The sequence below is a fragment of the Haliotis rubra genome, unplaced genomic scaffold (genome assembly GCF_003918875.1).
Source record: "Haliotis rubra isolate DU_JTF1 unplaced genomic scaffold, ASM391887v1 Scf10, whole genome shotgun sequence".
Classification (NCBI taxonomy): Eukaryota; Metazoa; Mollusca; class Gastropoda; order Lepetellida; family Haliotidae; genus Haliotis; species Haliotis rubra.
The window spans coordinates 4,288,899-4,312,964 of record NW_025764892.1 but is presented as its reverse complement, the minus strand read 5'-3'; the positions used below and the strand labels follow the sequence as shown (position 1 = coordinate 4,312,964).

The window sequence follows — 24,066 nt, the reverse complement described above, 5'->3', positions numbered from 1 at the left end:
CCCGTCATAACACCAGTACAGGTACACATACGTCTGTATCCCGTCATGACACCAGTACAGGTACAGGTACACATACGTCTGTATCCCGTCATGACACCAGTGCAGGTACACATACGTCTGTATCCCGTCATGACACCAGTACAGGTACACATACGTCTGTATCCCGTCATGACACCAGTACAGGTACACATACGTCTGTATCCCGTCATGACACCAGTACAGGTACACATACGTCTGTATCCCGTCATGACACCAGTACAGGTACACATACGTCTGGATCCCGTCATGACACCAGTACACATAAGACTGTATCCGTCATACACCTGTACATACACCGTCTGTATCCGACACCAGTACAGGTACACATACGTCTGTATCCCGTCATGACACCAGTACAGGTACACATACGTCTGTATCCCGTCATGACACCAGTACAGGTACACATAAGACTGTATCCCGTCATGACACCAGTACAGGTACACATAAGACTGTATCCCGTCATGACACCAGTACACATAAGACTGTATCCCGTCATGACACCAGTACAGGTACACATAAGACTGTATCCCGCCATGACACCAATACAAGTACACATAAGTTTAATCTCTTAATGACACTGATACAGGTACACATGGTATCCTTTCATGGTATTGGTGTCTTTTCATGCTAAGCTGATTTGATCATGAAAGTAAATACGATATCCTTTTCAGCACAAATGCAGTGACATTTCAGTACCGTGGACTATCATTGCACGTGATGACGTAATCTGTTTGATAATAAACCAGTAAGCAAGAAAACTCAACAGCCCGGAAATTATTGATATATTAAATACAAGAATAATGTAATATACTTATTACCTTGCGGTATTGTTATTTGGTCCGGATATATTTATCCTAAAGATAGTACTTCCTTATAAAGCACTAGCACACTTTCAAAATGTTTTAATGTAGACATGTGGCGAAGATTTCCAACTTAGACCAAAACCATTTCCGATGCAATTCCCTACTTCGACTTGCGTCATATGTTGTTGTTTTACATATCAGCATTTGACTGTCCTTTGCATGTGTTTGTGTCCGTCACCTTTTCGTCAGTGAGCACCTGGTGTCATCACGCTTGTGGTTCATGCTAAGTACATTAGTCCGAATCGAAGCATTAACCGATATTTCTTTAGGTTGTGGAAATGATTTTGTAGCTTTTATTATCCAGTGAAGTAACATGTACAATTAAAACATTTAATACACATGAAACGAATTTATTTTCAAAATATGATATTTACAAAGGTAAAAAACAATATACATGTATACAATCAATCAGCTACAAAAGTATGAAAGTTTGGTAGTATAAACAGGAATGTACAGATTCTGATGACCAATTCTTCTTCTTAAGATGTTCTACACATCTTTCATTAACATATCACTTAACATATCTCCAGCATACCCATGACGTCATCTACATAATTAACGGCCCTGAACTAGTGTATGAACACAGCTATAATACATTGGCACCAGGCGATACACTATATACGGACTGACTAGCAACATTTTCATTAATAATGCAGAAAGAAATTTATTATTTTTTAATTTCATCTGTTTTCAACTTCCAGATGCCTTTGCTAAATTACTCCTACATGAAATGAAACATTTCTTACTTCAGCATGTCAGAAGGGTTGGCTGCGAAAGTGAGTGAGTTTCATTTTACGCCCGCTGTGAACACTGTTTCAGTTATATCAGGGCGTGTAACAAATTGTTCCAGGTCTTAAATGGTGAAAGCCTACAGATAAGGTATGGTCATGAGAAACCATGACACTCGATGATGGTGAATCTGAGATTTGAACCCACTATCACAGGCTTCGGACATGCTTACGAGTCGCAGCTCTGCCCAGCGATTTTCACCCCTTAGACAAATGGGCCACCAGTGTCCGAGACCCTCTTGAATCGCTATGGAGCTGGATATAGATGTTTATAAAAAGTTTTTACGTTCACAGACCTGGCAATCATCAATGATCGAATAAATAAACAATTGGATGTACTTGATACAACATGTTTGCACTATTTGAATACAATATCAGAGGTAAAGTTGAACGATGGTGATCTATCACGATGAATATGCATAACTATGCGTCATGACCCCCGAACTTGCATATTCAAGATGCCATTGCATATCGCCAAAGACAGAGCGTTGAAAGAACATTAATCGACACAAACACCAAACTGTCATCTGGCTGGCTTAGTTGGTCCACTATGACCTAGGCTGTGGTCATTTCTTAAGGTCAGTAGACCCCAGAGTGACCACTGTGTTCTTCTCCGCCATGGCTGCCTTGGCGTCTTCGAAATGCTGGTCCACAATTTCCTTCGGTGTGCACCCGATACGGAAGTAGTCAATGTCACCTGCAAACACAATGTACACATTACAGTACCCGTGAAGATCCGGGTGTGAATTGATCTTCACCAACCCATGCTTGTTGTAAGAGGCGACTAACGGGATCGGGTGGTCAGGCTCGCTGACTTGGTTGACACATGTCATCGGTTCCCAATTGCGTAGATCGATGCTCATGATGTTGATCACTGGATTGTCTGCTCCAGACTCGATTATTTACAGACCACCGCCATATAGCTGGAATATTGCTGAGTGCGGCGTTAAACAACCAACCGACCAGCATTAGGTGATGGGAAGTGTATGTGGTATCATAGGGTGATACCTAGTATTGCACAGGTTGAGCGCTGGTTGGAGATTTTTAATTCAAATATGCACGGAAACATTTCCGTTACACTTCCTTTGTTAAGGATTTGTGGAGGTTTAACTCCACAGCTGGTAACAGCATCGTACGGATGTGTTTGAGTAATCTCATTAAAGTGAAACCCCGTTAGTCGGGAAACCACACTATTCCGGTGAGTATGTTAGGACCTGTATTGCATACAGTGGCACTATTCCGGCACGAGGACTCGTTATTCCGTACATTTGTGAATTCGGATGATTTCCTTGTAAACGACAGTGTCCGGATTAACGAGGTTTCACTATACACAAATGGATATGGGTTTACCTTTATCTATGTTCATACAATTGACCACCGTGGAAGCCACGAGTTCCCGAGATTCACCATCACAAATAACAGCATCTAGTTTCTGGCCTGCAATACAAAAAAAGTGTAATTAGTGGTGTTCGTACATATATAATGACCACAAAATCGCAACATTATCAAAGTGCTACTAGGCTGAAAGTAATGGCCGAAACACTGCAGAACTAAGATCCACAACACAACTCATCATCGAAAATGCATTTATTATTTGTTTCGTTTTAGCAACATCAAACGTAGCCAGCTGTATACTTTCTTTCTATCGGCTGTTTAGATCGTGTGTCATATTTGAGTCACATGTGTTAGATATTCAATGGAAAAGATAGTAGTAAAATACATAGATAAAATACTCCAGTAACACATCATATTACTACTCTTGACTGACTGCATTGAATTCTTTTACTCAACGATAACAGCCTCCAATTTTACGAAGTTATCTCAAAGTTGCCCTGAATTTTGTTATAAACATCGAACCGACGACTAAGGTTTGAGTGAGTATGGTTTTACGCCGCTTTTAGAACTATTCCAGCAATATCACGGCGGGGGACACCAGAAATGGGCTTCACACATTGTGCTATGTAGGGAATCGAACCCGGTTCTTCAGCGTGACGAGTGGACGCTTTAACCATTAGGCTACCCCATCGCCCCTGCTATTGCTTTGAAATTGAAATTGATATATATATATATAAATCACCTGTACCGAACATAATCCTACCCATACATCCAGCCAACAACGTATAAATATTGTGCCTGTGTAACTGTTCTCCTCGATAAAGAATATAATATTTGATATGTCAAAGGGGTTTTAGTTTTAAACAAAAATACCAAATGTAAAAAACACAAAAAAAGCAGTGGTTATTTAAAGCACACAATTCCCTCCAAACACACGCCATACGTATACAGTACAGTGCAACGTGTTGTAAATAACGGTGACCTACAATTTCGTACGTGAGTATTGTCAAAATAGGTTACGCCATATAAAGCATTAACTGCTTCCGGGGGATTAGAATTTCCGTCATAATAAGAATTAAGGTTGAGGTTGGAATAATGCAAAGTTAAATGGCTTTAAAGCGTCTTTTTACTGAGTGCGTTCATTCATAAAAAGTTAAAAGCTCATTATACTGAGACATAATAGTTGAGGTTGGTAAAATACGTGCACGGCACGGTTGTACAGCTTTATTTACGTGATATTCACGTTTAGAGATATTTAGATACTAAATCCGTGAAATTACTACAAAATACGTTGGCAAATTGTGTGTAAACCCTGACTGGGCGAACATATGAAGTATTTACTGAATAAGTGTGGAAACTGCCATTAACAAGCATGTGATAATCCAATATGGAATTGTAATTATGAAATTTATTAATAGTCTCATTTCATACATATTACAATTTATGTCTTCCGTGAATACTAAATATGAAAATATGTTTTCATAGTAGGATAAATGGCCAATACCATTTACAAATATATACTAACTCGGCACTATATGGTAGCAAACCAGATAAATATGTCAACACGCTGATAGAAATTCTATTTTGCCATATCTGCGACAAGGAATAGCATACGTCATAATGCATAAAATCGGTTTAAGATGGGTTTTAAGGCTGCACTAATTTGAAATAAAAACCGAACCATTAGACGTAGATTAACAAACCCTCACTTACCCAATGACCCAATCAGCATACTGTGATGTGTGCTATCCGCTCCGCCACTTGGGTTACCGGAAGTGAGAGCTATTGGTCCAGACCAGGATACCAGATAAGCAAGGACACAGCTGTCAGGTACCCGGATGCAGATGCTTTCCTTGGTACCAACAAGATCGTAGGCATCCCCGACCCCAAGGTTATACATCCATTGTCCTTTGGGTACCACACAGCTGATACCACCTGGGTAACACCGTTCCATGAAGTTCCAGAGCAGAGGGCTGAAGTCCGGACTGGCTTCTTTGAGTTGTTCAAGGTTAGCGAGACAGAGGCAGATTGGCTTCTCTGGAGGGCGTTCCTTCACGGTGTAGATTCTCTGGATGGACTCAGGGTGTTTGCAGGAGGCTGCGATGGCGTAGACGGTGTCTGTTGGGGTTCCGATGACGCCGGCATTATCCAAGACCTTGGCTACCTTCCTGAGGGCGGAGGACCGACGCGAAGGGAAAAGGGGACACGGGGGATTTTCGTAGGGGTCAATGTACTTCTCCTGTAGTGCATAAATGATTCATGATAAGTGACGTCATATAAATTTGCAGACTTTGCTTACAAAATATTTTTCTTCATGTTTATGAGACGCCGTTTGGGAATCGAACTCGCGACTACCTCAACCTCCGACTGCAACGAAGTCTCGTTATCATCGGTCTAGTCAATGTAATTGTCAGATCCTCAGCAGGTTCGTTGTGATCATGCTATGTCGTTATATGAGCTCTCCGCGTGTCGAACAACGGCTCAAATTACATGAGATTTCTTATGAATACAGACTTACCTCAAACATTGGAAACCCGACCGGGATGACCACATCCATCAACACGCCGTTGACCAGCTCAGCAATAGCTCCATAGAGACATACGGTACCTACAACGACAATAGGAGTGAGTGAGTTGGGTTTTACGCCGCCTTTAGCAATATTCCAGCAATATCACGGCTGGGGACACCCAAAATGGGCCTCACACATTGTACCGATGGGGCTTTAACTTTGGAACAATATATAGGCGAGTATTCGATATATCCGAAGTTGTCTTATTCATTTCTAGGGTGGGTATCTAATGCATTAATATTCGGTATATCTGAAGTTATCTGTACTCACATTCGAGGTGGTTGTGCATGTAATATTCGGTATACACAAAGTTGACTAAACGTCAAGCCAGGTTGTCCGAGATTATATTTGAGAGTGCTACTGACGAATAATCGACTTACAAGCAAGAATGGCGGTGATGAGGACCATCCAGGCAGGGTTGGTGTTGAAGCAGCGGACGACGAGTGCGATGGTACACAACTCCATGAAGATGGAGAAGGGGACCCACACCCGGGTGAACACCGGCGTCACGAACATCCCTATTGTGTGCAGTACCAGGATCCCCACAGAAGCAGAGCGGAGGGTGAAAGCAAGAGTATCTGAAAAAAAGTTGTTTTTTTAATATTTGTTGTAAATTTTACTTGAAATTACTGTTTTATAAATTTCAATCTAAAAATATCAATTATACAATTGCCGCTATTTTAGTGGTTCCATTAGGAATATAGTTGAGAACCAAATGTACACAAAACTGCAAGATTTTCTGAAAAATGTGTTATTATAATAATTTTAGCAATTTTTACTTGAAATTGTTGTTTCATAAATTCCAGTCTAAACATATATTAATTACACAGTTGCCGATCTTTTAGTGGCCCCATTAGGAATATAGTTGAGAACCAAATCTACACAAAACTGCAAGATTTTTTTACAAAGTGTTAATCTAATAATTTTGGCAATTTTTACTTGAAATTGTTGTTTCATAAATTACAATTTAATAGCATAATAATCACACGGTTGCCGTCCTATACGTAGTTCCACTAGGAATATAGTCGAGAACCAAGTCATTTTTCTGAAAACAGTATGTTTTTAATAAAAAAAAACCATGAGGAGTATAGTCAAGAACCAAGCCTCCACAAATATAAGTATTTTTTACATCCGAGAGCGAATGTTTCCTTTACGTACTGTCAATGAGCAGAGCGCTCCATACAGCCCAGAAACCAGCCAGAACCAGAATGTAGTATGCCTTGGCTAGACTCCCCGCTGTGAAGGAGAGTCTCACAGCGTACAGGTTGAGTAGTATCCCTGACACCACGATCCAGGGGAGGGCCAGAGTCCCGCCTCTCTGGGCCTCAAGAGGGGCCAGGCACGCTAAGGCAACGCTGTTGGCAATGAGGGCGACAGTGTCGACGATTTTCAGGTCGACCTTGTTCTCGTCTCTGTAGCAGCTGTTGTCGCCCTTCCCGCCACTGAAATACACCAGGGAGTCATGTTTTGTTGGGACTCTTCGAGGTTACAGAAAGAACTTTTCAAATAGTCTTAATGACTTTGTTGTTATTCCATATCAGGGACGGTGGGGTAGCCTTGTAGTTAAAGCGTTTGGTCGTCACGCAGAAGACCCGGGTTCAATTCCCCACATGTGTGAAGCCCATTTCTGGTGTTCCCCGCTGTGATATTGCTGGAATATTGCTAAATGCGGCGTAAAACTAAACTCACTCACTCATTCCATATCATAATTATTTGGGAGGGGACTTTAGTTTATGGTTAATCTAAGGGAATATATACATAAATTGATGTACTTTTCCTATAAAATACAATATAGATGGTGATACAAAATAAGTTACTCGAAAAATCGAATGCATGAAAGGCAATAAAATAAATAATTAAGAAATGTATAAACATATTATGTGAAACAAATAGCTGACTAAATAGAAAAAAAATAAATTATTAATATACTCCTGTTTCATTAAAAATATTAATTAGTGAATGCGCAAAAACATAAAAAAGGAAACTAGAATTGCAACACAGTCAGCAATACTTTTTCATCAAAGTCTGTCTCTTTACAAAACACTTTCATGTACCAGAATGACCCAGGGCGACAAAACAAAGATAGGTCAGTGATTTCAGAAGGGCGGCAATCGTCTTTGATGTTTACCTGTTGTCTGTTTCCGCTAAAGGTGAAACTAACACATTCCAGTTCGCCACATGCCGGTGTCGCGCATGCTGATTGTGCAAGATGGTTATTTCCACAACGTATTTTCTATATGGCCGTTTCCGGTAAAAAATTGAACTGTTGAACTCCAGTCACGGGAGGGTTGGATGCACATTTTTAATGTTGCGTTTGTCATTGTTGTGTAACACGTTTCTTATGGGTGTGTTAATGCTTGTGTTGGCGTTTTTAATCGGAAAGTACTTTGCAATTTATTTTTAAAACTAAATCTTCACATTTTGTCGCTGAAATGAACTTCTAACCTAGGATCAATGATGAAAACGAATTTTGTATCTTGAGTGTAATAACATTGATTAAAAATAATTATCTAATGTAAAATTCATGAAAAGTCCACTGACTACATTCTTTTGTGGGTCAATGACGATAAGTAATATGTATTGAATGTATTGAAAAATAAAAATATATTAAAATAAATTATTGAATGTTCTATTTTCTCCTAACTATGCGCAGCTATTTTTTCACTACATGAAGAAGTTAGCAACCTGATCCCTACAAAATACTGCATTACATGACCAAAGACCCAGAAACTGGTGACACAATTTGAAACTTACCCCATTCCTTTGAATATGCCGATGAGGGCCTTCTTCAGCTTGTCTGTGTGGATGACTTCTTCCCCAATCCACATGACAGACTTCTCCGCGATGGAGTTCTCCAGGTGCGCCATGGACACATACAGCGAAATAATGGCGAAAATGGCCCCCGAGACCCCGAAGGAGAAGTTGTGGGCCTGATGAGGGATGTGGTCGACGGAGAGTACCACCACGCAGAGAAACAGGAAGTTGTAAATGAAGACGACCTTGTTTCGGACAGCGGACAGCAGGAGGAGAAACAGAGCTATCGCAATGAGACCCCACTGACCGAAAAAGTTCACCCTGACGTCGTCGATGCCTGGGAAGTTGAGGGAGATGAGAAGCTGGGTCGCTCCTCTTGACAACCAGAACAGGAAGTAGATGCTGAACTCGACGGCATGGAAGAAGTCGTGTCTGAGGAAGGCGTAGTAGCTTGCGAGGAGGTGGCAGTAGAAACAGTAGACGAACATTGGCATAGCGGCCCGGAAGTCGGCGAAGTATCCCAGATGATGGAAGACCAGCGTTGCCGCTGGCACCACGTTGCCCATGTAACCGAGACCGTAGGGTTCACCGTACTTTGTGTTTTTCCTGGCTTCGTTGGTAGTGTTGGGGTTCTCCTTCACTCGGATCAGAAGTGGATCAAAGATGGCGTTGCCGAGACCGGGCAGGATGTATCTCTGACTCACCCCTTTCAAAGCCATGACAACCGAGGCGTAGACGCTGGTGATGACGATGAAGAGTTCGAAAGCTGCAGCGACTCTTCTACCCCAGTCGAAGAAGGCCCCAACGCCTTCGAAAATAAGTGTCAACATGATGGCGAAAAGGACCGGAGGCATGATGTAGTTGACGGTGATGGCGCAGAGAGACAGAATGACTGCCACGGTCATGAAGCCTATCATACCGGGGAGGATCCCCACCCTCAGGATCTCGGCCCCAATGATCGGAGATAGGATGTGATTGATGCCCATCACTGTCCACAAGGCAGCGAACACGGCGAAAGCTGTTCCGGTCAAATGGTCGTTACGCCGGAAGCAGAGAAGAGCAGCCACCAGCTGCAGAAACCCTCCCATGATAATCAGGTGCGCCCCTGTGGAAGAAATGCATTGTAACCATGGTAATTATATGAAAAGGGTGAAAAAGACAAAGTTACTGTTCTTTCTTTATCAGAGCTACTGATACATGCTGTATCGTGTAACGGAGATGCAGTATTCTTCCGTTACATTTATCAGCACTAAAAGTATTTTTGTTGAACATAATCATCAAATAACATCTCCCGTTATCCCTTTTCCCCAAATTACCTGTTTTTGTATTACTATAGGTACATTGCACAACGAAGTCATAAATATTGTTTGTAATCATTTTGCCAAATTAACGGTGATTTGTGTGTAGGGGAGGGGTGGTTTAGGCTTGTGTTTCTGCTCGATGTTTTATAGACGCACGTTCACAAAGAGGGTACATCATGTAGTGAAGTAGTTCTTCTTGCCACTCGAGATGCTATCATTCGCGATTAACCCCATTATCCAATTACCCGGGAAATCCCATCATCGGCTTAAACACACTTGATACCCTGTGACCGTGAGACTCAAGTGTTGTTGGAGATCAGGGGTTAATTCTTCTTGTGTTTACTTGTTGACATACTATATTTCAAAATACGTTTGATGTGGGTTTAGTATGTTTTAATAAACCACATTTGTGTATCAAAAAGCGTAAATACTCTCAGAATTCGGCCAAATATTAAAAAGCTGCAGAATATCTGCATATTCTTCCTGGCTTAATACAGCTGGAATGTTGAATTTTGTTTTTACGTCACGAAAACCATGTAGTTTAACCATGTTGAGTATACGTATTATCTGTGCGATCATAGAGCGTACTTTGTGCTTGTATTTATTCTAACCCTTTGTTCCAAGGCCTTTGTGTACTTTTCCCGTTTCCTGAAAGCAAATGTTACTGAACATGTTTCTTAACTAAAACCTGAATCCGAACATATTCATGAATAGAAACATTTTTATTCATCGAAATGCTTTTTATTTGAAATGCTCAACCACTACCGGTATAAACAAGGGACGTAACTCTTGTCAGTCTCGCCCGCCACCCGCCACCCGCCATAGAAACCCCGAGCCGAAATTGCCCTCGGCTATAAACACTTTTTGGCGATCGTATCTTGCACAAAATATTAATATAAACTGATACATAAAATATTTATATATAAACAATTATAACAAGTCGAAGCGGAGAACGGACATTTTAAACACTGACAACTGTGTGTATGAGTTTGATTGACAGGTGACGGATTCTCCGTACCGCCGACCGACGTGTCTTGGAAGTTATTTCACAGGAAACAGTGATCGATGGGAAACACCCGAGAGGAAGAAGAACAAATAAAAGACAAAGGGAGGTTAACTTGTGTCTGTCTGCCATACATTTTAAGGGGTTTGTGGCTACATGATCTGTCGTGTTATCCAGTAAACGGGCACATGGTACACCAGAAATGGTTCCTTTTGGTACTCTTGTTAGAATGGTTCAAGAGTCTCGCTTCCTTGAAAACATTCTTTGAGTGAGTGAGTGAGTTCAGTTTTACGCCGCTTTTAGCAATATTCCAGCAATATCACGGCGGGGGACACCAGAAATGGGCTTCACACATTGTGCCCATGTGGGGAATCGAACTCGGGTCTTCTGCGTGACGAGCCAACGCTTTAACCACTAGGCTACCCCACCGCCCCAAACATTCTTTGAGCTTGTTATAGTATATAATGATTTCAAATTACGGCGTTATACTTTATAGTGAGTGAGATTAGTTTTAGGCTGTTTTAGCAATATCACGGCGGGTACACCAGAAATGGGCTTCTCACATTGTACCCATGTGGGGAATCGAAACCGGGTCTTCAGACTGATGAACGAACGCTTTAACCGCTAGACTACACCACCGCCCCTTATACTTTATAGAAAAGGTTTAGAATGATCAGCTGTTTACGTGTGAGTAGTGAGTGAGTGAGTGAGTTTAGTTTTACGCCGCTTTTAGCAACATTTCAGCAATAATACGTAGCGGAACAGCAGAAACTAGTTCCACAGATTTTACCCATGCGTGTAATCAAACTCCGACTTTGGTTTGACCACAAGGCTGCAGACACACCCCCAATCAACCACAACCCTTTACATTATGTAACATTACTTTACTGGTAGTCAACATAAATAACTCATAACAGCCAGGTTTAACAGCGTCGTCATTTTGATGGGGAATTTAGGAATGACCAATACATTTTAGGTGGGTCGATTAATTATGAAGAGTTATTGATCGAACTTGTTTCTGTCAAAAATATCACAGCCAGGACACCATAAATTGGTTTCAAACATTGTACCCATATTGGCATCGAACCCGGACCTTTGGAGTGAAGAGCGAATTTTTCATCGCTAGGCTACCCATCCGCCCTCACCGTTCAAATATGGCTAAATGACAAGTATTCTTGTGACATTTCCCCGTTCGTATCCAAGCGCAAAATACGTTTAATACGCACTAAAATCTTGATTCCTAAATATTTTTCTGTTGTAAACCTGTTTCGCAAAATATTTCATTTCCGCGATATTTCATTTTTATTGTACGCTTTCAATCCGACTTTTTACATTGATATTTAGATTCAAACCGCGGGAGCGGGAAGAAATAAGAACAGAAAAATAACATTTCCGTTTCATCGTTGTTGTTAAATTCTTTTTATCACACGGTTGTTCTTTAATGTAAACCAGATTAAAAGGGGAACATTTCGAAAGGAAACGGGAGCTATATCCTAAGGTTACACAACAGTGGTAATCGGCTTAGCGACAAGCTTAGACTTAAACAGTAGGTGGCTGACGTCAGTTTCCTTTTTATACATACCAGCGACACATGTGTGGGTTCGGAACAACGGAAATTAATGTATAATTTGTACAAACATTTTAAATGCACTTTGACAATTTAACGTTTGTAGTTTTATGCACTACACGGCATGACTTTTTAGAACACATTTCTGGCTTTTTCTATAAAAGAGAGAATTCTCACAATCTTCTGTATCATCAAAAGATATCATGTTTTAAAAGAATTATATCTCAATGATAAGTAAATATATATTTATTCTGGTGGTCATGGCTACCGAAAGGATATTTAACAAAAATGGTGACGTATCTTCATTTTTCTAATATCACACAAATGTAATGAAAATTGGAGTTGGTCTGAATATTGTCATTTAAAACTTTGTGAAAATGAATAATATCGAAATTTGGAATACATGGTCAAACATTTTTGACAAACTTCTGTTAATCCCCGTTGAAGTCTTAAGCCAGCGATTGTTATTTGTAAAGTTACGCAAATGGCGAGGGGGCGCAATAGGGAAGTTAACGGTAGATAAGGGGACGTTTCCTTGAGTGTCAAAGTATATTGCCAGCATTAACACAATAATGTTCTACGAGAGAGGTCAAGATGAAATAAATAAAATCTTGAACGAGTTAAAGTCAAAATGTATCCACAAAAACTATTAAAGCTTATCTCAGTTCGGATTGGGCCAATACAAATACATTTTGATTAAATATTTTGTTAACATATTAAAAATAAAATATCGATGGCTGTCTGAATAAATTATAAACAAAACTATTTGTTTTACTTACCTGCAAGTGTCATCGCGGGCTGAGAAAATGGGCCGTCAAGCATGTTTTCTACTGCAACAATTAAAGCTGACATAATATTTGCAATCAAGCCCAGGGTGCCCGGTTCGGCGTATAATATCGCCGCGAAGGCTTCAACCTTCTCCTCTGGATCCATAATTGTCGTCTGCGATCACAACGGTCGTCTGCTCCGATCACGTCTGCTTGAAGAGATTTCTCACACTGGTGAAAAGTAGTGTCAAGAACCTCAGGAATTTGTAACAATAGTCCGCTTTCTTCCGAGAACCGATGGGGAAAATATTTTTGAAAATGAGCTGTCCTTTAAGTTAAATGCCGACTAGCTAACTAGTGGCCATGTATCTCGCGTAAAAATGTACAGTGTTGCCTTCAAAAGAGTTCCAGTGTTTGTGGTGATGAAGTAAGCAGTTTCCCGTTTTGTGTCGTCAATGCGGATACAGGGAAACGCCACAAGAAGATTCCCGCAACTCTCAAACCTAATCTCCCGAAATGTCAAATTGCTTCAGTGTCGCAGTGAACGTTGAATATATAACCAATTTCGATACGGGTCTGTTACGCCGGATGCCTATTTTTACCACTGGGAGGAGTCACGACATGCGTAAGCTTTGATATGATATTTTCCAGAGTGGGTGGTATCCCAAACCACATTTATCGTTCTATCTTAGACGTCATCATATATTTTAGCCCGGATCTTCCCGGTCCGAACAGTGGTAGCGCCGCCCCCTGCCGTTTCTTACTCACCACCAGTTTTAGCATAACCCTTTGTATACACTACACAGTGCGCAATGATTCGCGCACTGACCGCTGCACTCATTTCCTACTAACCAATCGGTAGGGACACGTCTTTTCTTGTAGCCAATCCGTAAACCCGGAAGAAACCCCTGCACTGTTATTGTAAGGTACATCAAAAATTAGTAACTTACCTGACACGGAACTAGTCGCGGAATGTTCGTGCGCACAGGTGACAGATGAAAACATCTCCGCGTGACAAAAAATATTATCTCCATTGAAATCATATGATTGCATGACGTCGAGGAACTTTACCACGCCCTCATACTGTCAAAATCCGCCTCATATTTAAATGAGCTGACCAATTTCACAGCATCATATACAGTGACGTTTTTTTCTTCCGCCGCAAGGAAAAGAGTGCGAGTGGTTTTATTCTCAAAGGCTAGGTGTTTGACGACATTAGACGAGTGACTATTGAGACGTTAAGAACACATAACGAACATGGGCCTGATCCGGCGAAGTTCGGCCACTGTAGCTGGTCTATACTGTACATTTGTCACATTACTGGTAGTGTGCATCTTTAACTTCAGCGTCACAAACAACACACTGCCCATAAATGTTTCGTATGGAGCCGTCCTCATTGTGCTCTCAACTCTCAGCATCATTGTCGGTAAGTCAAGTTTATTTACTTATATATGTATTTTATATCAACTTTAATAATGACATATAGTATAAATGTGTAAATTTTTCTAACATCGTTTTGTAGTTGTTGTTCTACTTTTCTAAATGTATTTAAGTACATCGTGTATTGTTTATGATGTTTATCATATAAATAACATTTTCAGAGTTATTTTTATGAACAGACTGTCAAACTGTTTCAAGGTATTGCTGAGAATTTTAAATGTAGTAAGTTGTATTGTATGGCCTTGTAAGAGATAAATTGTCGAATATAAGAACGAATAACGAAGAAATCGTTAACATCATTACATACGATCTATATATAGATGCATCTATACCTACATTTGCTTTATACACTTTTCATAATTATACTTATGGAAAGGATTTAGAGAACTGACATAAAGACACTTTGACCAGTCATAATTACGTACCCTGATATATGACTGGGTTGTTTAGTGATCAATCAATATATATTTTACTATCATTTATCATATGAAGCAGTCGGTATTTGGGGTTAAATGAAGAATGATGCTTATTTAGATTACTTTACTATTGAATATTTTCGGCGAGAATTGAGAAAAGAATATGACGTCACATCGAACACTATGTCATTCCTGGTATCCCGTTCGAAGTATTGGACATTAGAAACTACACCGACATTTTCAAATGACATTCATTCCACCGCTCATAGGATCAGAACAGAGGATCCCTTACATTCTTTTCTTTTAACGTTTATAGATTTCTAAGCATGTCAGTTGCTAGTGGAAGTATCCAGAGCATGATTTCATGTGCATTGTTAAATGCAATGTATATTTCATCGACTGAATTTTAATCTTACATGTTACGAAGTTAGTTCCTGCTTTTCGTTCCATTGTTTCGATTGTCTGTATAACGTCACCTTTTGGCTTGATGACGTCATACAGCATTCACAGACTCTGACAATAAAGCATGACGTCATCCACTGTTCATACACTCTCAGCGATTCACAATACATGGTAGCGGCGCATATTTCCTTCACGTGATCATGGGACCTACGTAAATGTTTATGTGAGGAACTAGTCTAAAACTTGATCTAGTTAATTCTAACTAAACGTGACACGAGACGCCGCTCCAGAGAAAGGGTGTGACGGTAATAGGCCAGACATAATATTCACTAAGTCTAAACCCTAATTGGTTATACAGAGAATCTCTCACTCTCTCGTGTCTTTCGATATCAAGTATGCCAACATAAAAGTCGATAAAATTTCAACACTCCCATTGAGTTTACAATGATAATAGAGGAAAAGGATTTTTGTTAGCTGATGAAAAATACATAGTCTCATTTCACTCGCTCACGGACACCGTTGCAAAACAACAAAAAACAACCGAGGAAGGAAATGTAAAAACACCGTGTACTTCCGCTACTATGTACACAAGTATCCATGGCGTGGACCGAATCCCGCTGACTTCCCGGCAACTCGGACAGGAAGAAGACGGACCGAGGGATTGTGTAACACAAAACATTTCACATTCAGTTCCTTCGGAGATAACCGCAAGCATGTATATAAATAACTGTATGCAGTGTGGTTATGTTTTTAAACAAAGTAATGTCACATGTACTCTACGACTGGAATGGGAAACATTCAGTGGCCAATTTCGTCATAATATCAAATTATCTGTTACTTATCATCTAAACAATTAAAAGACGGAAGTGTGGTGAAGCCAGGTGAGAGTGAGTGAGTTTAGTTTTACGCCACACTCAGCAATATTCCAGCTATATGGCGGCGGTCTGTAAATAATCGAGACTGGACCAGGCAATCCAGTGATCAACAGCACGAACATCGATCTACGCAATTGGGATACGATGACATGTGTCAACCCAGTCAGCGGGCCTGACCAGTCGATCCCGTTAGTCGCCTCTTACAAGCGTGGGTTACTGAAGATCAATTCTAACCCGGACCTTCACGGGTGGTGAAGCCAGGTACTACTGCAATTATAACTAAAGGGGAAAAGCAAAGTATTTTTTATGTAATTAAAAATTGAAAGAACTCCTAAATTTGATTATGACAATCAGTCATTCCTGCAACAGTTTGTTAAACGAATATGTGACAGAAATTTTGTGTAGAACTATAATGTTTCAATGAAGATTGGGGTAAAAAATATATTTGCAACCGCATGATCCCGATTATGTTTACAGTATTCGACAAAAACACACTTCTATTTATTTTCAAAACTAAGATGTCTCAGACAACAACTAGTAATTGTGTATAATGTAGGTTTTTTAACGGTTTTACATAATTAGATTAGGTTTTATTTAAATCAAAAATAAAACTTGATTTAGGAGTATTATTTGTCTATTGACTAAGGGAGAGTACATCATCATCAGCTGGATTATTAGCTAACGTAAGATATTTACATTTGAAAATCAAACACTTGACAAAATCAAGTGAATATATAGCTCCGTTTCTTCATACGTATAATATATACGTGAATATCAGTTGTGTCGGCCGTAAGTGTGCTGTCCTGTCAAAATGCATTAAAATGTGTTATTTATATGTTCAATAAATCAATAAACTACAATCTGATTTCGGTTCAAACCGATGCCTAAAAATCTCAGTACGTGCAAAAAATCTCAATACAATTGCATGCCATTGCTAAAATCTCCTTTTTCACTTTCAGGTATATCTGCCGAGCACCCTGAAGAAAGCGTCCTCCGATCCTTTCAGCTCTGTCTCGCTGCCATGTGGGGCAGCATTGGCATCTATCACGTGACCGAAGGCACAAACCCACAGGGGGTGACAGACTCCCAGGCACTGTGGGCAGGATACGGCGCCTTCCTCCTAATATTCCTCCTATTCGTCATTGGGTCCCTTCAGCACAAGGCAAAGTTTGCAGCAGTTCTCTCCCTTGGTTTCTTTCTCTCCTGCATTTTCGAGATTGCCTCCCTTTGGCGACCTCTCCGCTCGAGCGCCGGTTCGTACTACATCCTCCTTGCCGCCCTCACCCTCTACAGCATCGCCAGCAACCTCATCACCAAGCTGAAGAAACGAGACGACAAAGATAACGTGGAACCCCAAACCCACAGCCAAGGTCACTCGAAAGATTACATCCCCCTTGGTCATGCAATGGACACGCTGGCCTTTGCTATATTTGCTGGACACGTGACGGGTATCTACAACAACCCCAGGCAGGAGTTCATGTGGGTCGTATCAGCTGGCATCTTCCAATCGGTCGCCGGCGTCGTCGCTGTCCGTCGTTCCGACGCCTACAACGGCTGCCTCTTCTTTATCCACAGCATGTTCTGGATGGCCAACGCGTACACCCTCACGATCGAGTATGCCATGGCAACCACAATGCCTCCACTTATAGCTGTTCAAGTCATCTACATCATCACTTTCTTCTGCATCTCGATTATCTCCCTTACCCGCGAAATCTACCAATTCCTTCAACACCTATCTCTCTGCATCATGTGTATCGCGTTCTGCGTCAACGGCTTCTCCGGCGTCTTCCTCGGTGCCATGGGCTGGATCAGCTTCATCTTCTCCCTATACGGACTCGCCGCCCACATAAGTCGACTCCAGAACGGTTCCTTCAAGATACCGCTTGGTGTCCGATGTATTGAGACGGCAAAACTGAAGAACTTCCTCGTAAACAAATGCCGCTGTTGCGCCGTCTGCATCTACGGAAGGCTGAAGGAGTCGGGAGGACGTCGTAGTAGCAGCCTTTTCTCCTCCAGTGAGATGTTGGGCTTCTCGAAGTATCTAGACCTCGATAGTGTGGGGTTTGCCCTCAATGCTGTATCAGCTCTTGCAGTTGTCTGGGCGCCTTTCGGACCAGCAGTTATGCCGTGGGTGATCGGCTTCGGCGGCATTCCTCAGATGGTTGTGGCATCCATTGCCTTCGCAAGAGGTCTGACAGTGGAGAGCTGTGCATTCTTCACATTCTCCTGCCTCTGGTTGATATGGGGACCTGCTCGTGGACTAGGCATTCTCGTCCTGGACAACAGCGTGGCTGCTGCTACTGGTTGTATTGCCTTCCTCTGTGTGGGCCTCCTCAACCTTGGTTTGGCTGCCCTCATCAACAAGGCATGGTTCCTCATCTGTGCTGTGTTTGAGCTTGTCGTCCTTGCCTTCCTGTTGCGCGTTCTCGCCGTCCCTGGCGTCAGTGTCTACGAGATCGTCATCATCATCATCTTCGTCATCGTTTGCGTGTACTGCTTCGCTGCCTCCGCTCTGAAGACTGTGTGGGGCCGGGACGTCCTTCCCCTGGGTAAACCTCTCCTCCAGGTCAGCTATATCCATTCTCAAGGGGACAGGGCAATATGGGCAGATGCGAAAAAGCAAAGCGGAGTTAACACAATTGGAGGTACGTACTTAGTCCCTTAGAGTTGTATTGACCAAAGAACAACATAATCATGCTCGTTACTTCTAATGTTATGTATTTGTGTGCGCACCGTGCTGTTGCTGGAATATTGCTAGAAGCGGTGTAAACATAAAGTCAATCACTGACTCACACACTTGTTTTCTTTACTGTCCACAGATTTGTTTATACAAAAGCACGTTCTCTCTTACTAACATGGCTTTAAGGGTCTCCGTAGTATATGCTCTACTCTCCTTGGTTTCAGAGATAATGAACAAGGGTGGCATCTGTGGAATTCCAACTGATGTGGTGTATGTGCTGGTCGCTGCTGTCAAGTTTCCGAAGTCAGTCGAGGTGAGAAATACTTTTGTACTACTACTACTACTACTACTACTACTACTACTACTGCTGCTGCTGCTGCTGCTACTACTACTACTACTACTACTCATGATCTAAAACATCATCATAAAACTCTATCAAAATGAGGACCGTTTTGATCACCTTGCCATCGACGCTTCACAGTGGACATAATCTTGTACTCTCAGCGTTATTCATAGTTGAGTGTTCATTTACCAGCATGTGTATCTCTTACAGAGGGCCTACAAGTCGAAGAAGGAGGCTGAGGACAGACCTATGTCAATGTGGATCTCCCGGAGAGAACAGATCGCTGCAGGGCGTCCTTTGTTCGGGGAGCTGCTGTGGGACTTCATGGAGGAGATCTGGCCAGGCACTGTCAGTCTTGTGCTGCCTAAAGGTACACCTGCTCTCACATACTGGCATTCTAGGAGGGGAGGTGGGGTAGCCTGATGGTTAAAGCGTTCGCTCGTCCAGGGTTCGATTCCCTTCATGGGGACACTCTGTGAGCCAATTTCTAGTGTCCCCCGCCGTGCTATTACTGAATATTCCTAAAAGCGGCGTAAAACCATACTAAATCATTCTAGGAACGCTTAAAACTACACCTGCTCCTATATACAGTCTCTGTAGTGCTAGTAAAAAGCATGTCCCACTTCTATTTGGTTAGTGTCTGCGGGTACGCCCCATTCATATATGCAGTATTGACCATACACTCTATAAAGTTAGTTTGATGATACACTGCGTTTCCCCCAGGACCCTGGCTGGACAGTCTGGGTATTGGTTATGCAGAGAAGTACATCGGCCGACCCGACAGTATCGCCACCCGTATGCCCGACAACACCGTCACTTCCGCCCTCCTCGACATCTGCGGCCCCGTAGCCTCCACTTCCGCCAACCCCACCGGCGAGGCTGACACCACCCACCATCTCCAAGTACTGGCTAAACTTGGACTTGAAAACGTAAGCATTGGCACATTACATGTTTAAAAATGATTCAAACTGTCCTCTTATCAAGAGTAGGATCTTTTAGTTCGATAAAATAAAAAATAATGTTATATTGTTAAAATGTAAACGTATTGATATTGATGAAATACGGTAATTCTTATTGCGACAGTATTCCAGTAGCTATGGTCATGCTCAAAGCATTTGGCGTTATTACCGCGGTCAACGGATCAGTTTGCATTCTAATTTCCTTCTCGACTCCATGGGAAATATACATGTCAGAACGGTTCTTCAAAAACATGGGATTGATCCGAATAAGAAACATTCCTTTAAGCAAACTTGTATATTTCGGGGGTGTACGATTTCTTATGACATCTTGTGAAATTGCGGCAGGCAATGAAATATTGTGTTTCATGAGCGTGTTTCCTATTATGACTAAACAATGTGTGTTATTTTTTAGTCTTACCACGCCACTTTTTCAATTCTCTCTGTAGAAAACTAACGTTGTATTTACATGCTTCAGTGTGACGGGATTCTGTGCAGTGGGCCAGCTCCAGAGAACTCGGCCTCCACCGTCGTGGATTGTCGGAATATCGACAAAGGGCAGCTCGGGTTCTTTCGTATCGGGATCGTCAAGAGAACCTTTGTGGAGTCGGTGTTCGAGGGAGTTCTCAACTCTCACCGAGGGAAGAAGATTGGTCTCCCAGCGTCTCCGTCCAACGCCAGTCTCGGCAGCCGGGACAGCGGCATGGGCGGCGGTGACGGCAACAATACCGATTCATCCAACAAACAGGCTGACTCCGATAGCGGAGGTGGCCATGACAACCCAGCATTTGAAGACGACACCGTCTCCATCCCTCTTGACGATGTCACTACGGAGGCACAGGTTTATGAAGAGCAGATAGGCGGTAGAGCCAACCCATCGTATGACGAGGAAGACTTCTCAACCATTGCTGGTTCCGAGACATACTCCAGAGACAACCCTTACGACGAGGCCGCACCAGCGATTCCCGGCCGAGCCTCTCTGAATGTAGAACTTGGCTCGGCAAGATCCGGTGATCAGAATCCCTATGAACCTATAGCTCGATTTTCGGGCGTCCCTTCTGTGAAGGCTTCCAGACAGATTGGCGGTAAAAAGTCATACAGTTTTGGCGGCTCTGATGCACATGTCAGGCTCAATCCTGTATATAAAGATAAATGATAAATGTGGACTCCCGTTCATTGAAACATGCTAGTCTGTGATTTCCTGCCTCAGCTGATATTAGTAATAACAAAGAGTAACATTAATCTTCCCGAGGCCAGAGTACGTTCACACCGTTCACAATGTTCAGACAAGTTCGTGACTGACAATAATGGGCATTGAGTTATATCTTTTTACAGTTGCTCAACAGCTTCTCAACTTGTCATTGGAGAATGGTTTGGAGAAAGTCTCGTTTTAATATTGCACGACTCTACCACCTGTACATATTCAACACAGTTATTAGGGGGAGGTAGGATAGCCCAGTGGTTAATGCGTTCGCTCGTCAGGCTGTAGACCCGGGTTCGACTCCCCACATAGGTACAATGCGTGAAGCCCATTTCTGGTGTCCACCGCCGTGATAATGCTGGAATATTGCTAAAAGCGGCGTAAAACCTTACTCACCCACTCACTCAATACAGTTATATGTTATGTAGCTCTCTGAAGACCCTTCTACCCACATGATGATGTTGTTATTTTATCTTTGTTTTACTTAATCAAAACTATTTAATGGTGTTCTCTGAACTCTCTCCAACTGAACTGTTTATGATTTTGGAATGGAATCCTTGTAAATATGTAAATAGTTCACGGTTGTACAAACTTACACAGTCAGGTGTTTGCAGTCGTTGTGATTATGTCAGCAGCATAGCACAAGCTTGTTAAAAATCCTGATAGGGATCAGTTATAGCAAAATGCCTTCTATGACAAACACTAGTCCAAGAGATCTGATAACTCACATATCACATCTCTGTTCAGATTGCCACCCAGTCAGATATAACGAACTTAAGGCATTTGAAGTTGCATACGCGTTGCAAATTGGACGAATGAATATGAATAAATATAATATGTATAACACGCTGTTTTGTATGTATTTTTATACTGTTGCAATGTGTATTTCACAATAAAATATGAGCTTGAAATGATTCACTTCTTTTCCTTTACCCAAACGATTTTGCTTGTCAAAGTGGGTTGTGGGTGTTTGGTGTACCGCTGTTTCAAACAATATTCCAGTTATAATACGGTGGAAAGCCCGAAGTGATGATGACAGAATCCAGAGTAGAACCGGGAAGCCACAATCATTAGTGTCTCTCGTATTCAAGGGAGGGAAATCTGCCTAGGCGACATGGCCACCTGAAGCCCATCTCGTCAGAGGGGACTACTTGTTTGAGTTTAATTTCAGAGAGGGGCGTTATAACAATCTTGGGAATCCACAACTTTGAGAAGGACAAATGGTGCTTGCCGAAGTATTCTATCGATATCCATCAACTGTTTGAATGTGGACATTATAAGTTGTATGCTTCTCTCGAGGGTAATACGGTCTGATTTACGCCTCTTTGTAGCAGCGTTACCCGAGCCGGTAGGCGAGGAATGGCACTGCTACAAAGAGGCTTACATCAGACCGTATTACCCGAGGGAGAAGCATACAACGTATTTATCTTACCGCCATAATTTTATTTGGAAGATCGCTACCGACTTTATGACATGTAAACAAAATGGCGTCTGCCTCTCGACTGGATTTTCAAAATCAGTGAAACATATTCTGACCAGCTTAAAACGGCTATAAAAATGGTTAATCATGTTGAGTGTTCAAACGATTCAATGTATAAAATAGTTTAAACAAAGCAGAGAAAGTCGGTGAAATATATGTCTACATAGTGAACTCAAAAACAGCTAATCAAACGGTTTCCGAACTCTGGGAACTGCATGCGTCATATTATGAGGGTGACACAGAAATATGTTAAAGCGTCATTGACCAATGAAATTAAAGTATTTTACATGAAGGTATGATGAGTATGTGTGAGTAGAACATTGATTATTAATGTGAGTGTTCCACTGTAGTTTTCAATATGTGAGTTCAGCCATAGTGTGGCAGTCGAACCATAGTTCTGAGTGTGACAGTGGAACCTTAGTTCTGTATGTGGCAGTCGAACCATAGTTCTGAGTGTGGCAGTGGAACCTTAGCTCTGTATGTGGCAGTCGAACCATAGCTCTGAGTGTGACAGTGGAACCTTAGTTCTGTATGTGGCAGTCGAACCATAGTTCTGAGTGTGACGACCCGTGAAGGTCCGGGTCTATTAGAATAGCCCTTCAGCAACCCATGCTTGCTGTAAAAGGCGACCATGCTTGTCGTAAAAGGCGACTAACGGGATCGAGTGGTCAGGCTCGCTGACTTGGTTGACACATGTCATCGGTTCCCCATTGCGCATATCGATGCTCATGCTGTTGATCACTGGATTGTCTGGTCCAGACTCGATTATTTACAGACCGCCGCCATATAGCTTGAATATTGCTGAGTGCGGCGTAAAACTCAACTTACTCACTCACTCTGAGTGTGACAGTGGAACCTTAGTTCTGTATGTGGCAGTGGAATCTTAGCTCTGAATGTGGCAGTCGAACCATAGTTCTCAATGTAGCAGTGAACTGAACCATGTCAGTCACTGTCATCACCATAAAGTCCCCGTGAAGAGACACACGCCACTCTCCAATCCCAGTTTCCACCGTTTGATACATATGGCCACTTTTATATAAGACAGTTCTCCAGCAGTATATCTCGCCTTTCCCTATCTCCCTTCAATTTTGATAGTTTCAATGATTCAGTACATCTCGCCACCCTCTGACAGTTTCAATGATCCAGTATGTCTCGCCCCACGTCTATTTTGACAGTGTTAATGATCGAGTATATCTCGCCACCCTCTGACAATTTCAATGGTCCAGTATGTCTCGCCCCACGTCTATGTTTACAGTGTTAATGATCGAGTATATCTCGCCACCCTCT

At 42.0% G+C, this 24,066-nt stretch overlaps 2 protein-coding genes across 2 annotated transcripts; one reads left to right on the top strand and one right to left on the bottom strand.

The window, feature by feature from the left end:
* Positions 1–1,236: 1,236 nt before the first annotated feature.
* Positions 1,237–13,568, bottom strand: LOC124265006. The gene is made up of 8 exons (XM_046699823.1): positions 12,999–13,568; positions 8,349–9,453; positions 6,753–7,036; positions 5,975–6,172; positions 5,544–5,632; positions 4,739–5,264; positions 3,041–3,127; positions 1,237–2,387 (listed from the first exon to the last, which is right to left on the bottom strand). Exons 1-8 carry the CDS (start codon positions 13,150–13,152, stop codon positions 2,257–2,259), a joined length of 2,574 nt encoding a protein of 857 aa, XP_046555779.1. The 5' UTR covers positions 13,153–13,568; the 3' UTR covers positions 1,237–2,256.
* Positions 13,569–14,138: 570 nt separating this feature from the next.
* On the top strand, positions 14,139–22,213 carry LOC124264914. The gene is made up of 6 exons (XM_046699728.1): positions 14,139–14,412; positions 17,079–18,764; positions 19,024–19,112; positions 19,353–19,512; positions 19,866–20,071; positions 20,577–22,213. Exons 1-6 carry the CDS (start codon positions 14,244–14,246, stop codon positions 21,252–21,254), a joined length of 2,988 nt encoding a protein of 995 aa, XP_046555684.1. The 5' UTR covers positions 14,139–14,243; the 3' UTR covers positions 21,255–22,213.
* The last annotated feature ends 1,853 nt before the right edge of the window (positions 22,214–24,066 follow it).

Coding starts and splice junctions, on each gene's coding strand:
- LOC124265006 (XM_046699823.1), bottom strand. CDS start 13,152: ATGGATCCAGAGGAGAAGGTTGAAGCCTTCGCGGCGATATTATACGCC. Junction 5,633..5,974: donor CATCACCGCCATTCTTGCTT/GTAAGTCGATTA, acceptor TTGTCGTTGTAG/GTACCGTATGTCTCTATGGA. Junction 2,388..3,040: donor TTGTATGAACATAGATAAAG/GTAAACCCATAT, acceptor TTGTGTTTGCAG/GTGACATTGACTACTTCCGT.
- LOC124264914 (XM_046699728.1), top strand. CDS start 14,244: ATGGGCCTGATCCGGCGAAGTTCGGCCACTGTAGCTGGTCTATACTGT. Junction 19,113..19,352: donor AGTTTCCGAAGTCAGTCGAG/GTGAGAAATACT, acceptor TATCTCTTACAG/AGGGCCTACAAGTCGAAGAA. Junction 19,513..19,865: donor CAGTCTTGTGCTGCCTAAAG/GTACACCTGCTC, acceptor CGTTTCCCCCAG/GACCCTGGCTGGACAGTCTG.